Here is a 20,109-nt window from a genome sequence, read left to right as displayed (position 1 = left end):
ACACGCTCACACAGACGCTCTCGCACGCGCGCACACATACGCTCTCGCACGCGCACACATACGCTCTCGCACGCGCACACACACGCTCTCGCACGCGCACACACACACGCGCTCTCGCACGCACACACACACGCGCTCTCGCACGCACGCACACACACGCGCTCTCGCACGCACGCACACACACGCGCTCTCGCACGCACGCACACACTCTCCCGCACGCGCGCACACACACACTCTCCCGCACGCGCGCACACACACGCTCCCGCACGCACGCACACACACGCTCTTGCATATACGCGGAAGCTCTAGCACATGCACAGATGCTCTCGCACGCGCACACACAGACGCTCTCGCACGCGCACACACAGACGCTCTTGCATGTGCACACACAGACGCTCTTGCATGTGCACACACAGACGCTCTTGCATGTGCACACACAGACGCTCTTGCACGCGCACACACAGATGCACTTTCGCATGCACACGGACATGGTCTCACGCACACAAACAAGCAGAAGTTTAATGAGCTGTTGGTGTAAGGAACTTACCTTAGAGGGGTTGAAGTTGACATTTTTAGCACTGCCATGCTCGTCCCCTGATACGGCCGGCTGGTTATTGAATCCCTGCTTGACATTCAGTGCAGTCAATTCATCCTGAACGACAACGAGAGGAAATCTTTCAGAGGCAGAGCACAGAACTGCAAAGGCTAGTGGTGAGGGCAAGAACAAACAGCTGAAGCACAAACCACACTTTCTAATAAGACTACAAAAGAGTTTTATACAATATAGCATTATATACTAACATTATATTTTAAATTGCACATATATAAACTATCCTAGACCAGTACTGAGTAAGAACACTACCAGTTTTCCCATTACAACCAGTTTCTATTCATTTAACCTCTAAAACCCACTGAAAGCTCTGTTCTGAATACACCAGCCCTAGATTAGTAAATATTTTGACTGTACAGAGAAGGTCCTTGCTTTGACACGCAGATCATGACAGCGATCACGCAGGCAGCTGAAAATTCTAACGAGAAACAGAGCTTGTGCATAACTGCATGAAATCACTAAAAAGTCCGTGTAGGCGTCGGGAGAGTGGATCGTCTCTGCATACAAACAAACCCGAAAAATAAATAAATTAAAATAAAGCATGGAGATGTTTGCTTTAGGACACTTTCTAAACTTATCCTGGCTTTCTGCCTGCAAGATTCACGTTACATAAAGCAGCAGAAGTTTAACACAGCCTTTCTGTCTAAAGATGACTAGAACCATGCACGATAATTGTGATCTTCTCAAGCGGTGGATCAGATTATTGGATAGTGAAATATTATCATGATATAGACACAACCATAATCAGTTCTGTTCTTAATCAGATTGCGTCTGCGGCGACACAATAGAGACAGACGCAGATGATGTTTTCAGTTAATGACTCAATAAACGGCATTTTTACCCAATTGTGGCTGACAGAACGAGGCTGGCTGAATGAATCAGCAAGTATTTCCCCAAAGATGTTAAGTGCCGTTCACACACAAAGTGATTTTTAATCGCTGCGTTTTTTACTCCTGGTTGCCATAGTGACAACAATCGGTGTCAACAAATGAATTTTCTTGCTGTTAAAAATGAACCATTCTGGAGAGAGATTTTTGTGTAAAACTCAGCATTAAGTCATGAGATGCTGGAGATGCAGTGTGTGCTGTTTGTCATGGATTTTTTCACTCCCAATGGTAGCCGCTACATTGAGATGCTCCATATTTGTATAAAGCTTTGTTGCGTCTCTGGACACGCCCACATCTAGTCACCAATGCTTTACGGAAGAAACATGTTCTTCTTGAAAATGAATGAATCTAATCTTTAATTCGCCGCTGCGAGTCACTGTACATGTGACTGTAAGAGGTAGGGAGATCTGGCCATAACAAGCTTTTAGTTTTGTTTTTCTTTTGCTAACAAATTTACCATCTTGTTGAGAAGCATGCAAAGCACAAAACTAACAACAAACTAACATATGGTGTAGCTTAAACGTGTAAATATCAACAAAACATGTTTTATATACACCAATCAGGCATAACATTATGACCACCTGCCAAATATTGCGTTGGTCCTGCTTTTGCTGCCAAAACAGCCCTGACCCGTCATGCACTGTGTATTCTCACACCTTTCTATTAGAACCAGCATTAAATTCTTCAGCAATCTGAGCAACAGTTGCTCGTCTGTTGGATTGGATCACATGGACCAGCCTTCACTCCCCACGTGCATCAATGAGCCTTGGCCGCCCATGACCCTGTCGCCGGTTTACCACTGTTCCTTCCTTGGACCACTTTTGATAGATACTGACCACTGCAGACCGGGAACACCCCACAAGAGCTGCAGTTTTGGAGATGCTCTGATCCAGTCGTCTAACCATCCCTTCGTCAAACTCGCTCAAATCCCCACACATCAGCTTTGAGGACAAAATGTTCACTTGCTGCCTAATATATCCCACCCACTAACAGGTGCCATGATGAGGAGATCATCAGTGTTATTCACTTCACCTGTCAGTGGTCATGATGTTATGCCTGATTGGTGTATGTGAGAGATTATAATGGCAGGTGATGGTTAGAAAACTCAAACTTCAAATAGCTTTTTGGTAAAGATAGATTTTGGTAAATCATACTATTTCAACCCATGTCAGATTTCCACTTGCTAGTTGTTTTATTGTGAAACGTTATTTATTATTAATAACATAATCCAAGCCTGAAAGGCTCATCATCATCTACATCAATGACAGAGTACTGTCACATAACTCAGACATGGAGGCGGCGTTTATGGGGGGATGAAAAGGAAACCTACCCAGATTAGAAATATGATCAGATAAGCTTATTATTAATCTCTCCTGGGGAAATGAAAGCATTACAGCAGGGCATAGGATGAATAATGAGGTGTGGGGAAGGTACAGAAATAAATATAAACATAAACTGAATAGTAGTGGCATGATATTTAGGGTGTAATGCAGAAAACAATATTCACTGATATAGCTAATAGCCGCAAAGTTATCACGAGGAAACCCACTACTGTTAGGAAGAGACTGGACTGAGGTCAGAGCAGACCAGAGAAGCATGAGGAACTGATGATGTCCTGCAGCAGCAGCAGATGTGCTGAAGTCATTCAAAGCAAACACCTCTACACTTCTTAGTCCTTTTTAAAAGCGGTAACCCTCAAACATTTTAGGTGTTGTCTTCTTACTTGCTACGATGGTTAAAACAGTGGTGTATATTTGTTTAAATATTTAGCAATTACGATTAAAAACATTATTACATTATTATTATTATATTAATATATATATATATATATATATATATATATATATATATATATATATATATATATATTCATTTTATATATGCAATTTTTTTCATACTAAGAGGGCATGTGAATTTAATTCTATTTATTTATATGTTAAAAATTCAATAAAATAATTATAATAATAATAGAAAAAATAAAATAAATACATAATACCAATAATAATAATAGAATAAATAAATAAATAAATAAATAATAGAAACAAACATTAATAATAATAATAATAATAATAATAATAATTATTATTATTATTGTTGTTGTTTTTGCACTGACTGGCTCCATGAAATTACTGATTGATATATATTTTTTTTAATAATGTACCTGTTCTTTTTTTAAATAGTGGACTATAATAATATTTTGCACTGATGAGGTCTGTGAATTTCCCTGGAGGAAAACGTCGATCAATTAAAAACCAAACCAAACCTCTGTCTCCAACACACGTCCATAACAGTGTGTTAGCAAAATAAATCTGCACTGCCCAGTCCCTTTAACTCGATCACTCCTGAGCTAGGTCATTTTAATCCATACTTTAAGATCAGGATTTAATGAACTGAGACATGTTGTGTCCAGCAGAATTTCCTGATGTCCTGCTGGTCTTTATCCAGGGAGTCAGAATCGAACTGCACACAGCAACAGAGAACCTCAGAGACTGAGCATGTAGACCCTGTGTGCAGCCAGGCTAGCTAAACAACCGAGTGTTTTTCATGACAAGTACACACACACACACACACACAATCCGGTGTTAGCGAGAGAGCTAGCTAACGCTAATCTAGTTCAATTCTGGAGCTAGTTTAGCAAAACTGGCCATCTTCATAAACACTGCAGCTAGGAGTATTATAGAAGGCTAATGTTTTAGTAGTTAGCATGAGGCTAGGCCTGTGGCGCCTCTCTCTCTCTCTCTCTCTCTCTCTTTCTGTGTGTGTGTGTGTGTGTATGTGTCTTTTAACCCCTATGCTGAGAAGCTAGCTAACGCTACCGTATTTTTGTCTACACTTTTAAATCCTCTCTCTCTCTCTCCACTCAACAAAGAACGCAACAAATCAGCTCCTGACCTCTTTCTGCTTCGGGTCTTGGGGATAAACGTCCGGAGGACCGAGTCTGGGCCGCTTCAAAGGCCGGTGCTCGTAACTCAACATCCCGAACGCAGCCATCGTCCCAGCGGCATAGCAGCTGCCCCAGGCTGCCTGTCCCCTTTCCGCTTCAGCCACCCAGCAGCTTCACGATACGGATCAATTCCCTCGGCCTTACTGTTTTTGCCAACCGTTTTCATACAAGCCCCGCCCCCTTCAATATTGTTGGCTAATAATTACAGTTCTTAAATCCAATTGGCTGACTGCTAGTAAATATCCTCCGGTAACTAACCAATACCTGCGCAGGAGGAGGGATTTCAAAGAATACGGGTGTAGAAAATGAAGAAAAAAAAAATGAACAAAGATCATTTCCGGTGCGATGGAATTGTGGGAAGACGGTCGACAAGCCAAAAGACCCGTATGTGTTGCCTGGAGACGGGGTTCTCTCAGGGACACCGGTCACTGGGAAAAGTATAGACAAAATAAACAAATAAATAAATAAATAAACATCGCGGAGTGACGATTTATTTCACAAACTATTACATATTATCTAAATATTGCTTGTTACTTAAAAATATTTCTAATTACTGGGGCCGCCGTTTAAGTGGCGAATAATAAAATGCTTATTACACTTATTACACAGCTAGCACAATACAGTATATGGTCAAAAGTTTGTGGACACCTAACCATCACACACATATGAACGGACCAGGTTTATTATCCCTTTGGCTGTTATAATACACCGATGAGGCATAACATTATGAGCAGTGACAGGTGACGTGAATGACACTGATGATCTCCTCATCATGGCACCTGTTAGTGGGTGGGATATATTAGGCAGCAAGTGAACATTTTGTCCTCGAAGTTGATGTGTTGATGTGTTAAAAATGGACAAGAGTAAGGATTTGAGGGCCGAATTGTGATGGCTAGACCACTGGATCAGAGCATCTCCAAAGACGGTCAGTATCTATCAAAAGTGGTCCAAGGAAGGAACAGTGGTGAACCGGTGACAGGGTCATGGACGGCCAAGGCTCATTGATGGACATGGGGAGTGAAGACTGGCCCGTGTGATCCGATCCAGCAGACGAGCGACTGTTGCTCAAATTGCTGAAGACGTTAATGCTGGTTCTGATAGAAAGGTGTCAGAATACACAGTGCATGATGGGTCAGGGCTGTTTTGGCAGCAAAAGCAGAACCAACACATTATTAGACAGGTGGTCATAATGTTATGACTGATCGTTGTAAGCTCCGATCCTCTGGGTAGGTTTTACCCTAGACCACGGACGTCCAATCTTATCCACAAAGGGCCATTGTGGGTGCAGGTTTTCATTACAATCAAGCAGGAGCCACACCTGATTCCACCTGTTTAATCAACTGATTTTGGCTTTCCGTAGACTCAGGTGTGGCTTCTGTTTGGTTTGAATAAAAACCTGCACCCACACTGTTCCTTTGTGGATTAGATTGGACACCCCTGCCCTACACTGTGGAGCGTGACTGTGGGGATTTGTGTTCATTCAGCCACAAATGCATTACTGAGATCAGACACTGATGTTGGTTGAGGAAGCCTGTGGTCATCCTAAAGGTCATCCAGTTCATCCTAAAGGTGTTCAGTGGGGATGAGGTCAGCTCTCTTGAGTTCTTCCACTCCAACCTGTCTTTATGTAGCGATTTGGGAAAACTGTTAGGTGTCTATTCTTTACAACATTGCTTCAGTTCACTGATGTTGGAGGGTATTTATTTATGCTCTCACCATAGCATCTCACTGGGGCTGAGGTCTGGACTTTGACTTGTCCATTCTAACATTTTTTTTTCCTATTTAGCCATTCAGATGTCAATTTGCTGGTGTGCTCTGGATCTTTGCCGTGTTGGTTAAAAGTTAAGTAGTCTTTATTTGTCACAAATACATTACTGCACAGTGAAATTCTTTCTTCGCATATCCCATCCCTGGGGTCAGAGCGCAGGGTCAGCTGTGATACAGCACCCCTGGAGCATGGTGGTTTAAGGGCCTTGCTCAAGGACCTCAACAGTGGCAGCCTGGTGGTGCTGGGGTTTGAACCCCGATCTTCCGGTCAAGCCTTAACCACTTGAGCTTCCACTGCCCTACTGAAGATCCTTCAACTCAAGCTGCTGAACAGATGCCCTGTTGTGTGTGTGTGTGGTTTTTTTTTATTGTCACCTGAAGTCATTTAATTGTTTATAGACACTGAGGCAACTTCCCTGTTGTCACAAATAAATATTAAACTTCATTAAAAGTACTGTTCAAGTACATTTCTATCCCACTGTTACACAATAATAACAGGCACAGCAGTTGTCTTTATGGTGCAGTTTTGTACCTTAATGATGTTTCTGTATAATACTGCTTTTCTAACTATAGATGTACCTTAGAGGGCACTAACCCAGTGACAATTGTCTGTACATTTAAATCCTAATTTAATACTGTAATTTCTCGAGTATAGTGTGTATTATACAAAGTTTTAGACCCCAGTGTTGTTGAACTCCACGTTCTGATTGGTCAGAAGATGTTGATTAATTTTCTGTTAGAGCAGTTCTGACAATAGGTCAAGCCATGGGGTTTATATTAATGCATTTATTCTAAAATATTAGCATTTGTATTCTAACAAGAATCTAATATGGATGATGTTCCGGATAAACACATTTTAAATGATGTCATTGTAATTAATTTCATTTTCCAGTGTCATTTCTAGAAGTCGTCTCCGGTGTCATTTCATTGGCTTTGTTCTTGTACTCAATGATGTTCAACGATTATCAATTAAATTGAATATAAATCTAAGAAGTCAGAGGTAAAACCCAAACCTTAAGCTCTCTGACATGGGGGAAAGTCTTCGGGACATGTTTTATAGACATCCCCAAGCATGAAATGTACCTATAAATGGATAATTATGCAGGTTGTTCTTTAACAAATAAAGAAATACTAGCTATGGCATATAAGAAGAATAAAACACTTCAGGACTTATTAGAAGTAATGCCACATTAATCTACATCACATCATTAGTTATTTTTCTGTCTCAGCATCCCCTGTCACGTTTACTTCCTTACATACTGGATTCTGGAACTGGTCTGAATAGAGCTAGAGTCAAATATTTACTGGTTTCTTTAAAATTCGTCTTCGGATTAGTATACAAGTATATATGTGTGTAATAAAAAAAATGAGCTGATTTATTTTATGAAAACACATTTAATCAAAAAACGCATTTTTATGACAAATGTGTAAAACCCACCCCCACAAAAAAAGACAAGAACATTTCAATACGATTTCAGTCCAACAGAAAGCAACTCCATTTGTCTAATTTCGGATATAAACAACAACCGTATAGTAAATAGCTTTTGTCCTCAGTGTAATTAAACATTCAGCTTGCCTCTCCCAGAGGAATATCTGAATATCGAAGCAGGGCAAAGAGAAGAATGGCCTCGTACATGTACTCTATTCGTTGTGCGATTTTAGCAACTGACACACATGCGATGTTTTCGCTTAATAAAGAACGACTCTAATGGGGCTATTGAGATTCCATATACAAAACATGTTTTCTGTGCACGTTGCAGATGTCAGGTGGATTTGTAATTTTATTTTTTGTACAGGATTCATTAGAGCTTCCCATGAAAGCCCCTACAGACTCCGGTCATCCTGAGAGGACCGACTCATTTTAAACGTCCCGATTTAGCCGCCGCATTTGAGAACAGCGGCAGAACAGAGCCGAAAACCAGGACGGCACTAAGAATCTCAAAGCACTAGAAAAAAAGAAAAAGCTGTAGCTAAAATTCCAGCTGCAGCGTTCCATCTCCGGAAAACACAGACCTTGATTGCACAATGCGTTAGGCACAACATGAAGCAGATTATGAGCAAACCACCAGAGACCTGCTTCTGCTTTGTAAGTGTTGACCTTCAATGGAATGACTGACCCGTGCTTTTTTTCTTTCTTTCTTTTTCTCGGGTTACTTCACGAATGCACTGCATGTGCATTTTTGCAGCTTTTGTAAAGACCCGGACGTTTATTGCAAATTTCCTAAGTACCTGAAAGGCCACTGCTCATTAATACTTTTTATTCTTGTGCAAAATTTTGCTTCCGTCTGCATCATAAGCACCTTATTTGTAAAAATTGGTATTATGCAGGCAGCACAAATGATTATAACTGAAATTGTTCTCATTTCTCACACACTCTAAGAATAGAGATTCTAAAAAAACTGAACTTATTATTATAACTGAGATCATATGACCATTACAAGCCTCCGTTACAGCAGACTAATAACCATAAACAATCATTCGTGAGTTGAAAATACTGCTCAGCGCAGGACAATAACATGTCCACTGATCTAATCACCAGACGTATCTTCTTGTCCAGCAGCTTCATGCTATGAGGTGAGGTTTGGCAGAGAGCTCAGTCTTGTGCCCAGCGGTGTGCCCAACATCTGCTCAGATTCCCCCCGAATGGCCGACAGTCTTGTTCGCCTCCACCATGGCATGGAAATACGAGCTCTGGTTGGCCAGCAGATTTGATGGGCTGTCAAACTCCAGGATCTGGCTCACACGAGAGAAAAGCATGCAGAGGCAGAAGGAGGTTAGTTAGATGTTATGTTGTGTAAATTTTAGATACACAGCCCACTCTGCCTAGTCTGATATTGGAAATGGACTACCATAAAACCAGCACTGAAAAGCTTTTTGGCTGATTGCATGTTCTTTCCACAGCAGTGACACTGACATGCTAGTGAGAAAATGACCTAAGTAAAGGCACACTAAAGTGGCGATTCGAGGAAACTACTCTATTATAGTTTCCAGTGGAAGAATTGTCACTTGCTAAGGCACTTTAACTGAATGTTTGTTACTGACTGCCACATTTTTTGCTTATAACTGTGTGTTTTGTTGTTCATGTTTCCCAGAAGCCATCAGTGGATCCAGATATACAATTCTCACTCTCATATATAGCAAACTGACACCTTTAAATCATCCTTGCCTAAATATCAGACATTCATTTGGGTTAAAGATGGATGCTAAGGTTGGATGAACACTGACAGGGTTGTTATGGACTTAAATTCACTCAGAAAGTGCTTCTTTTGCAAATGGTGGCCCAACATCAGCCCAAAATGGCCACCAAACTTTGGGCTAAAGTCACTTAGGTTACCTGTGTTAGTTACTAGCTTTCTGGTTCACATGAATTAAGATAACAATAGAAATAAGAAAATACACAAGATTATTTTTCTGCCCTGACTGTGTACCTACACTGTCTATATACATTGTGTGTTGAATGTTAACCTCATGAGCTACCTCTCTATATAGAGAGAATATATCTATATGTCAGAATTGAATAGCCTTGACTTAACAATATGACAAGGATATTATGCTAAATTACAGCAAAATACATTTCAGAGAATATTGTGGGTATTGTTGGCACTTCAGAACTAACTTTAGGACATTCAAATCTGTTCTAGTTCTTTAAAGAAAGTATCAAGGTTCTAGAAATCCCCCCGCCCCATGAGGTATGTCCTCACCTCTAAGGTTAAAGCTACAATCATTAACCAAACCGTTTTTGCCTTTTAAATAAATCTAAACAAAAAGTAATTGAGAAAACCATAACCAATATAAGCACACTGACCTGACCCTGGTCCAGTACCAGAACTTTGTCACATGTGAGGACAGTATTGAGGCGGTGAGCGATGACCAGCATGGTACAGCCTATGAAAGAGGTGCGGATTGTGTCCTGAATCAGCCGGTCTGTCTCTGTGTCAATGGCTGCTGTTGCCTCGTCTAAAACCAAAATCTAACAGAGAAAGGTTGAAGTTATTAAATTATTTGCATATGATACACATATTAAAGGAGCTGTTTGCAATTTTAGGGTCCTCTGCTGTGTGAGAGGTGAACCACAGGAAAAGAACTGACTTGAAGTGTACGGTATTTTGAAAAACACAAGTCTACTCCTGCTATTAAAAATTAAGCCGATGTTCCAGGTGGAGGCGGAGCTAATTTCCGGGCCAGAAATGAAGAAACCAGACACATATACTGCATGACAGAGATTTTCTCAAATATCTTGTATATTATTATTATAGGTTTAGAAATAATAACAAACTGCACCTTTAAGTAACACACTATCAAGACCCTTTAATTCAGTTTACAAAAGAACTATTTGTATTCTGTTTATGATCTTCCTGTATCTTTTCTCATCTTCCTCCTTAAGCAGTCTCAAACAGTTGAATTCCAAGTATTGCTTGATGTTCAGCCATGTGGTGGCAATGTTTCCCCATTTTCTAGGTGCTGAGATTTAGCAAAAGAAAACCTCCAAATGTGTGTGTGTGTGTGTTAAAGTCATAAACGGCCTATAAGTTTCATCATTGCATGATGACAGCAAATAAATCTATAGGTAATGCTAGAAAATGCAGTAACAATTTCAGACAGCCACACTGGGAAATAAAAAAAACAAACAACACATCCAAAACCCTCTGTGCAGTTCTCTATAAGTCGGTATAGAGTCATAGTGTAATTATATCCTGCCAATCTAACTTCCTGTTGTCTAGCAGCCGAACGCATGTGTTTTGAATCGCACATATTCTATTAGGAATGACTCGCTGGTTCACGTGGGAGGGGAGGAAAGCTACGGTTGGTTATGTTTCTTGCATAAATGCATTCGCTGGACCGTCAGAGCTTGCATAAACAGCTGTGTGCAGGTGTGTTTTGGTACCTTGCTGTGTTTGAGCAGCGCTCTTGCCACACACAGTAGTTGCCGCTCCCCCACTGAGAAATTCTCTCCATTCTCTGTCACCTCAGAGTCAAACCCGTGAGGTAACTGGCTTACCTGCAAGCGATACAAACATGTGTGACCTTTTAAATTCAGCATGAAAAAGCAGAAAAGGAAAACCAACAACTTGTTTTCATGAGTCATCTGAGAGTCAGAAGCAAAGGATATAAACTTGTACACAAGACTGTACATTAGGATACAAAAAAGACCCAAGATCCAAGATTTAACTAGTGTTGCCCAAACCTTAACCCCTTATCCTAATCCAAATCTACCCCTAACCCTAATCCAACCCTAACCCTTAACCCTAATCTAACCATAATCCCTAACCCTAAACCTAATCTAACCCAAACCAAAAACCTAATCCCTAACCCTTAACCTAATTTAACCCTAATCCTAATCTAACCCAAACCAAAAACCTAATCCCTAACCCTTAACCTAAACCTCTAACCCAAATCTAACACTAACCCAAAACCCAATCCTAACCCCTAACCCTAAATCTAATCTAACCCTAATCCTAATTCAACCCTAATCCAATCCTAACACCTAACCTGAACCTCTAACCCAAATCTAACACTAACCCAAAACCCAATCCTAACCCCTAACCTAAACTTCTAACCCTAATCTAACCCTAATCCCTGACCCAAATCTAACCCTAACCCAAAACCTAATCCTATCCCCTAACCTGAACCTCTAACCCTAATCTAACCCCTAAACCTAAACCAATTCTACCCTTAACCCAAAACCTAATCATATCCCCTAACCTGAATCTCTAACCCTAATCTAACCCTAACCCATAACCCTAAACCAATTCTACCCTTAACCCAAAACCTAATCCTAACCCCTAAACCAAAACCTTAACCTGTAACACTAATCTAACCCTAACCACAACCTAATCCTCACCCCTAACCCAAAACCTATTCCTAACCCTAATCAAGCCCTAATTCATAACCCAAAACCTAAAATTAAATTCTGAGCTAGACTAATAATTATCCCTCAGACTTGACAGTATTGTTCAAACATTATGGTTCAGCAGCAAACCCTCCTCAGCTAATGAGTACAGGACCAATGTTCTTCTAAATTCCCAAACTCAACAGTCATCTAAGTTCATTAGGATGCAAAATGCAAAAACGTTCCAATATCAGGGATCTCACTTCCGAGCCTTCAGCGCTGATTTATTTTCTCTAACAGCAGCTCTGACAGTACTGCATCTATCACACAAAGCACTGATTATTCTTTTAACGAGCTTGTTTTAATACGAGATCCTTTCTATAGTAACGTGAAACGTCTTTATTAATCCTTAGCTCTGTGTTGTTTTATATAGCTCTGTGTCTTTAGCACCAGAGTCCTTGAGGAACGTTGTTTCATTTCACTGCGTCCTGCACCAGCTTTATGTGGCTGAAATGACACTAAAAGCTTTTTGACTCGATTCAAGAGAAAGAATAAAGAGAGGCTGGCGAGGGAACGACCGTTTATAGCTGCTATAATGCAAGTGAAACAGGAGCAAAATTGTCACATGAATGTTCTAGAAGATTAAACTTATCGATAAAAAGAGAAGTTCTGACATTGTCGTTCTTTAATAAACTAAAAATTTGTGCAAATCACTGTGGTATAAGAGGAATAAACACATTTTGGGAAGTACTGTCTTTACCAAATAATGGGCTTCAGAGTAGTCATATTTTTTATATAATTACCTGATATTTATTATTTTCTTTATGTCCTGAGGTTTAATTCTTTCTTTACCATTAATATACAGTCACAATATTTTAAAAATTATTTTCAACTAATATTATTAGCCACCATTTTCCACTCAACAGGTGCATTTTGTTTATGTAACCTAACCTTGTGTAAAACTCCCACATTCATCAGGGATCTGAGAGAAATTTCAGCTTTGGTTCATTTAGATGTGAAAAGCAAGTTTTGCTAACGTTTGATTTCTGTGATTTTAATTAAACAGCCATAACATTATGAGCAGTGACAGGTGAAGTGAATAACACTGATTATCTCCTCATCATGGCACCTGTTAGTGGGTGGGATATATTAGGCAGCAAGTAAACATTTTGTCCTCAAAGTTGATGTGTTAGAAGCAGGAAGGAAAAATGGACAAGTGTAAGGATTTGAGCGAGTTTGGCGAATGACCAAATTGTGACGGCTAGACCACTGGATCAGAGCATTTCCAAAACTGCAGCTCTTGTGGGGTGTTCCCGGTCTGCAGTGGTCAGTATCTATCAAAAGTGGTCCAAGGAATGAACAGTGGTGAACCGGCGACAGGGTCATGGATGTCCAAGACTCATTCATGCATGTGTGGAGAGAAGACTGGCCCGTGTGATCCGATCCAACAGACGAGCTACTGTTGCTCAAATTTCTGAAGAAGTTAATGCTGGTTCTGATAGAAAGGTGTCAGAATACACAGTGCATGACAGATTGCTGCATAAGGAGGCTGCATAGCCACAGACCAGTCAGGGTGCCCATGCTGATCCCTGTGCACCACCAAAAGCACCAACAATGGGCACGTGAACATCAGAACTGGACCACAGAGCAATGGAAGAAGGTGTTTAATGAATCAAGTTTTCTTTTACATCACGTGGATGGCCAACCACATGTATGTCGCTTACTAGGGGACTACATGGCACCAGGATGCACTATGGGAAGAAGTCAAGCCGTGGACGCAGTGTCATGCTTTAGGCAAAGTTCTGCTGAAAAACCTTAGGTCCTGCCATCCATGTGGATGTTACTTTGACCCGTACCACCTATCTAAGCATTGTTGCAGACCCTTTCATGGAAATGGTATTCCTCTTTCACCAGGATAATGCGCCGTGCTACAAAGCAAAAATGGTTCAGGAATGGTTTGATACACACAACAACGAGTTTGAGGTGTTGACTTGGCCTCTAAATTCCCCAGATCTCAATCCAATCTATCATCTGTGGGATGTGCTGGACAAACAAGTCAGATCCATGGAGGCCCCACCTCACAACTTAAAGGATCTGCTGCTAACATCTTGGTGCCAGATACCACAGCACACCTTCAGGGATCTAGTGGAGTCCATGCCCCGATGGGTCAGGGCTGTTTTGGCAGCAAAAGGGGGACCAACACAATATTCGATTCGATAAATACGATCCGTGTATGCATTAATGCTATTTATAGGAATAATAATGCTACTAATTGCAAATTTATACAGTTTTTTTATGATGTGATTTAACAGACGCATGCAAACTCTAAGAGGAGGCTAGAAGAGCGTGGCAAATTTTCTTCTTGTTGGTTCTTGTAAAATCATTATTAATTTGAGGGCAAGTGCAGATTTAGTGAAATAAGCAATATGCGTCTGGGAGATTTAATTAAGCCACAGTGCAATTTCCAGATATTATTCATTTAAATGGTCTTTAAAAAAGATTTTCTCCACTACTGATTGTTTATTTAACAGCAGTGATTGCAAATCCTCATTCGCTGACTGCACAATTTTTGCTTATGTGACCTAACAAAACCTCACCACAGACATCAGCGGGGAAAGAGGAACGAAACCGTCCTCACGCATGACTAATGATGTGATCAGTTTTGGTCTTGGAAGCTCTGAACTCCCACAGTCATTAGTCATCTGAGAGCGAGTATGGATTCAGTATGACTGGGTTCATTAGGATGCCAAAAAGCAAAGATGACCCAACATTAGCAATCTATTATACCTTTGGGAGATTTAATCAGTGTGGGCTAAAATCTACAGAAACCATTGGATTCAGTCAAAGCATTCAAAATGCATGGGTGATAACTTTCAAAAGATTTTCTCCTCGCACTTATTATTCATTTATTTATTTGGTAATGATTTCCTGTCCCCAAATGTTAGCTTCATCATTTTGTTTAGATGACCTAACAGACACCAGTTAGAAGAACAGACAGAAGAATTAAACCATTTTTTTCTTTTATACACTTACTGCGTGTCATCTAAGAGTAAGTACGGATTTAGCGAGCCTCAATTTGTAAGTATTCAGTAAACAAATAATGCTTTGGTTTCTTATGATGTTAGAGATTTCCAAGTTTACCCCACGATGCACGGCAAATTATGTTCTTTTAAGCACTTAACTCCCTTATTTGTTAGTTTTCTGAGAGGAAGTATGGATTCAGTCAAATTTTAGCATCATTAGAATGCTCATAGCAAAGATCAGTGATGCTAAGCAATCATATCTGGCTGCTGGTTTGCACAAAATGTCTTCTATCTATCTATCTATCTATCTATCTATCTATCTGTCTGTCTGTCTGTCTGTCTGTCTGTCTGTCTGTCTGTCTGTCTGTCCGCCTGCCTGCCTGCCGGTCTGTCTGTCTGTCTGTCTATCTATCTATCTATCTATCTATCTATCTATCTATCTATCTATCTATCTATCTATCTGTCTGTCTGTCTGTCTGTCTGTCTGTCTGTCTGTCTGTCTGTCTGTCTGTCTGTCTGTCTGCCTATCTATCTATCTATCTATCTATCTATCTATCTATCTATCTATCTATCTATCTATCTATCTATCTATCTGTCTGTCTGTCTGTCTGTCTGTCTGTCTGTCTGTCTGTCTGTCTGTCTGCCTACCTACCTATCTATCTATCTATCTATCTATCTATCTATCTATCTATCTATCTATCTATCTATCTATCTATCTGTCTGTCTGTCTGTCTGTCTGTCTGTCTGTCTATCTATCTATCTATCTATCTATCTATCTATCTATCTGTCTGTCTGTCTGCCTATCTATCTATCTATCTATCTATCTATCTATCTATCTATCTATCTATCTATCTATCTATCTATCTATCTATCTATCTGTCTGTCTGTCTGTCTGTCTGTCTGTCTGTCTGTCTGTCTGCCTATCTATCTATCTATCTATCTATCTATCTATCTATCTATCTGTCTGTCTGTCTGTCTGTCTGTCTGTCCGCCTGCCCGCCTGCCGGTCTGTCTGTCTGTCTGTCTGTCTGTCTGTCTGTCTGTCTGTCTGTCTGTCTGTCTATCTATCTATCTATCTATCTGTCTGTCTGTCTGTCTGTCTGTCTGTCTGTCTGCCTATCTATCTATCTATCTATCTATCTATCTATCTATCTATCTATCTGTCTGTCTGTCTGTCTGTCTGTCTGTCTGTCTGCCTACCTATCTATCTATCTATCTATCTATCTATCTATCTATCTATCTATCTATCTGTCTGTCTGTCTGTCTGTCTGTCTGTCTGTCTGTCTGTCTGTCTATCTATCTATCTATCTATCTATCTATCTATCTATCTATCTATCTATCTATCTGTCTGTCTGTCTGTCTGCCTATCTATCTATCTATCTATCTATCTATCTATCTATCTATCTATCTATCTATCTATCTGTCTGTCTGTCTGTCTGTCTGTCTGTCTGTCTGTCTGCCTATCTATCTATCTATCTATCTATCTATCTATCTATCTATCTATCTATCTATCTATCTATCTATCTATCTATCTGTGTCTGTCTGTCTGTCTATCTATCTATCTATCTATCTATCTATCTATCTATCTATCTATCTATCTATCTATCTATCTATCTATCTATCTATCTATGACTGAATGAATGATTGAATGAATGAATGTGAATGAATGAGATCATTTTCATGGCCAGAAATGAAATATAGAAACCAGACACATTCTTTACAATACAACAACAATCTAACAGTTTTTCTAAGATTCCTTCGAAATGGTTATGCTAATTATACCATGTCTAGCTACACTTACAAACCTCCTCTGATGTTTTTAATTTAGGAGTTCCAAGTCCACTCTCGTGTGGCGTCATTGAGAAACAAACCCGAATGTAATTTGTTGAACTCTGCACCCAATTTCTCCTCACTCACCATCTCTTTGATGTGTGTTCTCTCCAGTGCGTCCCAGACCTGTGCGTCCGTGTACTGGCCCCAGGGGTCCAAGTTTGACCTGTGTAGAGATAAAAAACTGGAACATGTTACACCATTCTGCAATTCCAGGTCTGGACACGTGCGTGTCTGAGCTGCGGCTGTGATGTAAACAGTACCTGACAGTACCAAGGAAGAGAACAGGCTCTTGGGGGATGACTGACAGCTTGCTTCTCAAGGCTTCCAAGCCTATGTGAGCGATGTTGACACCATCGATGATGATGGATCCCCCGCTGAGCTCCACTAGTCTGAAGAGTACTACACCAAGTGAAGATTTACCTGAGGATACCAGAGGGCAAAGTCTGTACTTATTTCCATCAGTGCAAATCAAAACATACAGTACTAAGATCTGATATATATAACAAATATATAACTTCCTCAGAATGATGTAAAAGGGAGAGAAGTGGAGTCACTTAGATGAGTGGAGAAAAATCTTCGAGACTGACTAGTCATATTTATTTCTACAATTCAGTATTTCAAATGACCTCACTGAGCCAACCTTGAAAAGAATTCACACCTGAGCCAGTGCGGCCAACGATGCCCACTTTCTCCTCTGGGAGAACATCGAAAGTGATGTTCTTCAGCGCCAGGGGTAACTCGGGCCGATAACGCATCTCCACATCCTGGAAGCTGATGCTACCCTTTAGTGGCCAATCGGATGCAGGGGCAGAGGCATCTTTGATCTGCTGAGGTGCCTCTCTCTCCAGGTTCTAAACATGCAAAGGGTTGCTTTAAAGGCGGGATTACATTTACATTTCTGGCATCACATCCCCTAATATAACAAGCACATTTTACATTTCATTCCTAGCATTTAGCAGACACCCGTATCCAGAGCGACTTATAATTTATCTCATTTTATACAATTGAGGGTTGCTCAGGGACACAGCAATGGCAGCTTGATGGACCTCGGATTCAAACTCTCAACCTTCCCATCAGTAGTCCACCACCTGTAATGTGCAGTATGCCTCTTATGTGCATTATATACATTTATGGCATTTGGCAGATGCCCTTATCCAGGGGCAACTTACATATGAAGTCTTTTTTTATACAACTGTGCAATTGAGGGTTAAGGGCTTTGCTCAAGCACCCAGTAGCAGTGTGGTGGTCCTGGGATTCATACTCACAACCTTCAGAGCAGTAGTTAAGCACTGAGCTACCTTATTATACTTGCTTTAACAAATACATACACAAGATGGCTACTATGTGTAAATAGTGGGGGTCTGCAAAAATAAATAAATAAATGAACTCGTACTGTGTCTCAAATAATATACTTCTTTAATTTCACACAGTTCTGCAGTACTAACAGTAATGGCTGTTCTACTGTAAATACACTGAGTGTTTGACTTTCTCCCTGTGGCAAAAACTCAAAATTGATGTGTCATCTGTTCAGTGTCCATGACACGAGTCAAACAAAACATAATTGCATAATTGTTTTAATTACAGCTTTGATTGAAATCATTGAAAGGTTACTGTTGTGTCAGTAGTGCTATTCCAAACCAGTGTGGTATTTTAGGAAGCTAAATCAAATTTTATTTGAATATGTCGGAGGTAGAGCATTTTATTAACAAGCATATCTACTCCTGTTCTGCTTATATGAGAATGTGGTCAAAAGTGTAAACTCAGCATGGACGTTTCCCCACAGCGTGTCCTTGGAGTTTGTAATGAGCTGATGGCTTCCGAGTGCTGTGCTGCTCCAGTACTGAGTGTTCTGTCCCAATACTAAACTTTGTGTTCTGATAGTGAATGCTGAATTACAGTGGAACCTTGGCATACAAATTTGAGGTGAGTTCTTAAGCCGGAAATCTGTATTGCGAAACAAATTTTCCCATAAGAAATAACGTAAATGCTGATAATCTGTTCCAGCCACCCAAAAATATTAGCAATGTTACCGATAGGAAGCGTATGTAAACTGTGTGGCTGCTTATACAGAACTGACCCAAGCCAAGCATTCCATGTGAAGGGTCCTCACAGGAAGTTGTGCCACCAAGCTTGGGCTAAAAATATAACAGAGCACACACTCCATCAATCTGTCAACAAAGAAACGCACAAAAAATCACCTAGCTTTTGAACACATACCGAAGGCAATATCGGTATTATGGATGGACTCTTCGCCTCTTAGCCAGCGTTTGGTTTGGTTCATTCATATGGAGAATATATTTCATATGCCGGTGCAAATTTCTTGCAAAATTGAAATTCTTAAGGCGAAAATTCATAAGGCAGGGCATTCGTATGCCAAGGTTCCATTGCACTGAACACTCTGTTTTAATACTAAATTTTTCTTCCAATACCTGAAAATTTTGTTCCAATACAGAACACTGAACACTCCGTTTCTGTAGTTTTGTACAGTCACCTTGATGTAATGATCGATCCTCTCCACTGATGTAAATCGAGCCCCTATTTCAGACAGGAGTCTCACCGTGAACTGGAACAGGCCTGTTAGCTGGAATAGAGAGAGGTCACAGTGGGTCAGAAACACATCCTGGCTAAACATATAAACAGCATTAGCCTTTTAAGTAAAGATGGCACTCAGATACAGTTTTTCTAATGCAAACCATATACTGTCCACGTTAAGATTTACAAAGCTAATTACAAAAACAGACAGCAACACTGACAATAATCAACATATTGAGCTGTGCTAAATACAAAGTAAACAGTAATGTCAACGTGATGACCCTTCATGAATTCAAACGTTTGACGGTGGAGCACCTGGACGGCATAGGAGATGGCCAGACCGGAGTACGCCGGAGAGATATGTCCGTGCATGATAACGATCATCAGAGCCACCACGGTAGTGAGTATAATGCTGATGAGATCTAATCGAACCGCAAGCCAGCGCATAGCACAGTTAAACAGGTAGAAGGCAGCTTGGTTAGTGTCCAACAGCTCCCAATATCTGGGGAAACACAAAGTGCTTAATAACATTTGCTTCGTTTCTATGTATCTTATATATCCTCTCATTTTATGAGATCGATTTTATATTGATTTACAACTATTTCAATATTACCCACATTATATTATGATATGATATGATATGATATGATATGATATGATATGATATGATATGATATGATATG

General features: G+C 40.3%; 2 protein-coding genes across 6 annotated transcripts in view; both read right to left on the bottom strand.

Moving 5' to 3' along the window:
• med12 (mediator complex subunit 12) overlaps positions 1-4,576 on the bottom strand; it is a 35,081-nt gene extending 30,505 nt beyond the window's left edge. For all 5 annotated transcript variants that reach the window (XM_058408040.1, XM_058408043.1, XM_058408042.1 and 2 more), the window contains exons 1-2: positions 4,390-4,576; positions 548-652 (exon numbers count right to left, since the gene is read on the bottom strand). In XM_058408040.1, coding sequence (XP_058264023.1) covers positions 548-652; positions 4,390-4,488 — 204 coding nt within the window. In that variant the 5' untranslated portion in view covers positions 4,489-4,576. The remainder of the gene's footprint in view (positions 1-547; positions 653-4,389) is intronic.
• Positions 4,577-7,620: 3,044 nt separating this feature from the next.
• Positions 7,621-20,109, bottom strand: part of wu:fb13g09 (ATP-binding cassette sub-family C member 5) — a 42,465-nt gene continuing 29,976 nt past the window's right edge. Inside the window, exons 22-29 of the mRNA XM_058407649.1 lie at positions 19,742-19,928; positions 19,386-19,475; positions 17,553-17,745; positions 17,155-17,314; positions 16,979-17,057; positions 11,094-11,207; positions 10,014-10,178; positions 7,621-8,941 (exon numbers count right to left, since the gene is read on the bottom strand). Of these exons, the coding sequence (XP_058263632.1) occupies positions 8,837-8,941; positions 10,014-10,178; positions 11,094-11,207; positions 16,979-17,057; positions 17,155-17,314; positions 17,553-17,745; positions 19,386-19,475; positions 19,742-19,928 (1,093 nt within the window). The 3' untranslated portion in view covers positions 7,621-8,836. The remainder of the gene's footprint in view (positions 8,942-10,013; positions 10,179-11,093; positions 11,208-16,978; positions 17,058-17,154; positions 17,315-17,552; positions 17,746-19,385; positions 19,476-19,741; positions 19,929-20,109) is intronic.

The sequence above is a fragment of the Hemibagrus wyckioides genome, linkage group LG14, assembly GCF_019097595.1.
Source record: "Hemibagrus wyckioides isolate EC202008001 linkage group LG14, SWU_Hwy_1.0, whole genome shotgun sequence".
Classification (NCBI taxonomy): domain Eukaryota; kingdom Metazoa; phylum Chordata; class Actinopteri; order Siluriformes; family Bagridae; genus Hemibagrus; species Hemibagrus wyckioides.
Note: the sequence above shows the minus strand (reverse complement) of the source record. Positions and strands in the feature narration are given on the sequence as shown.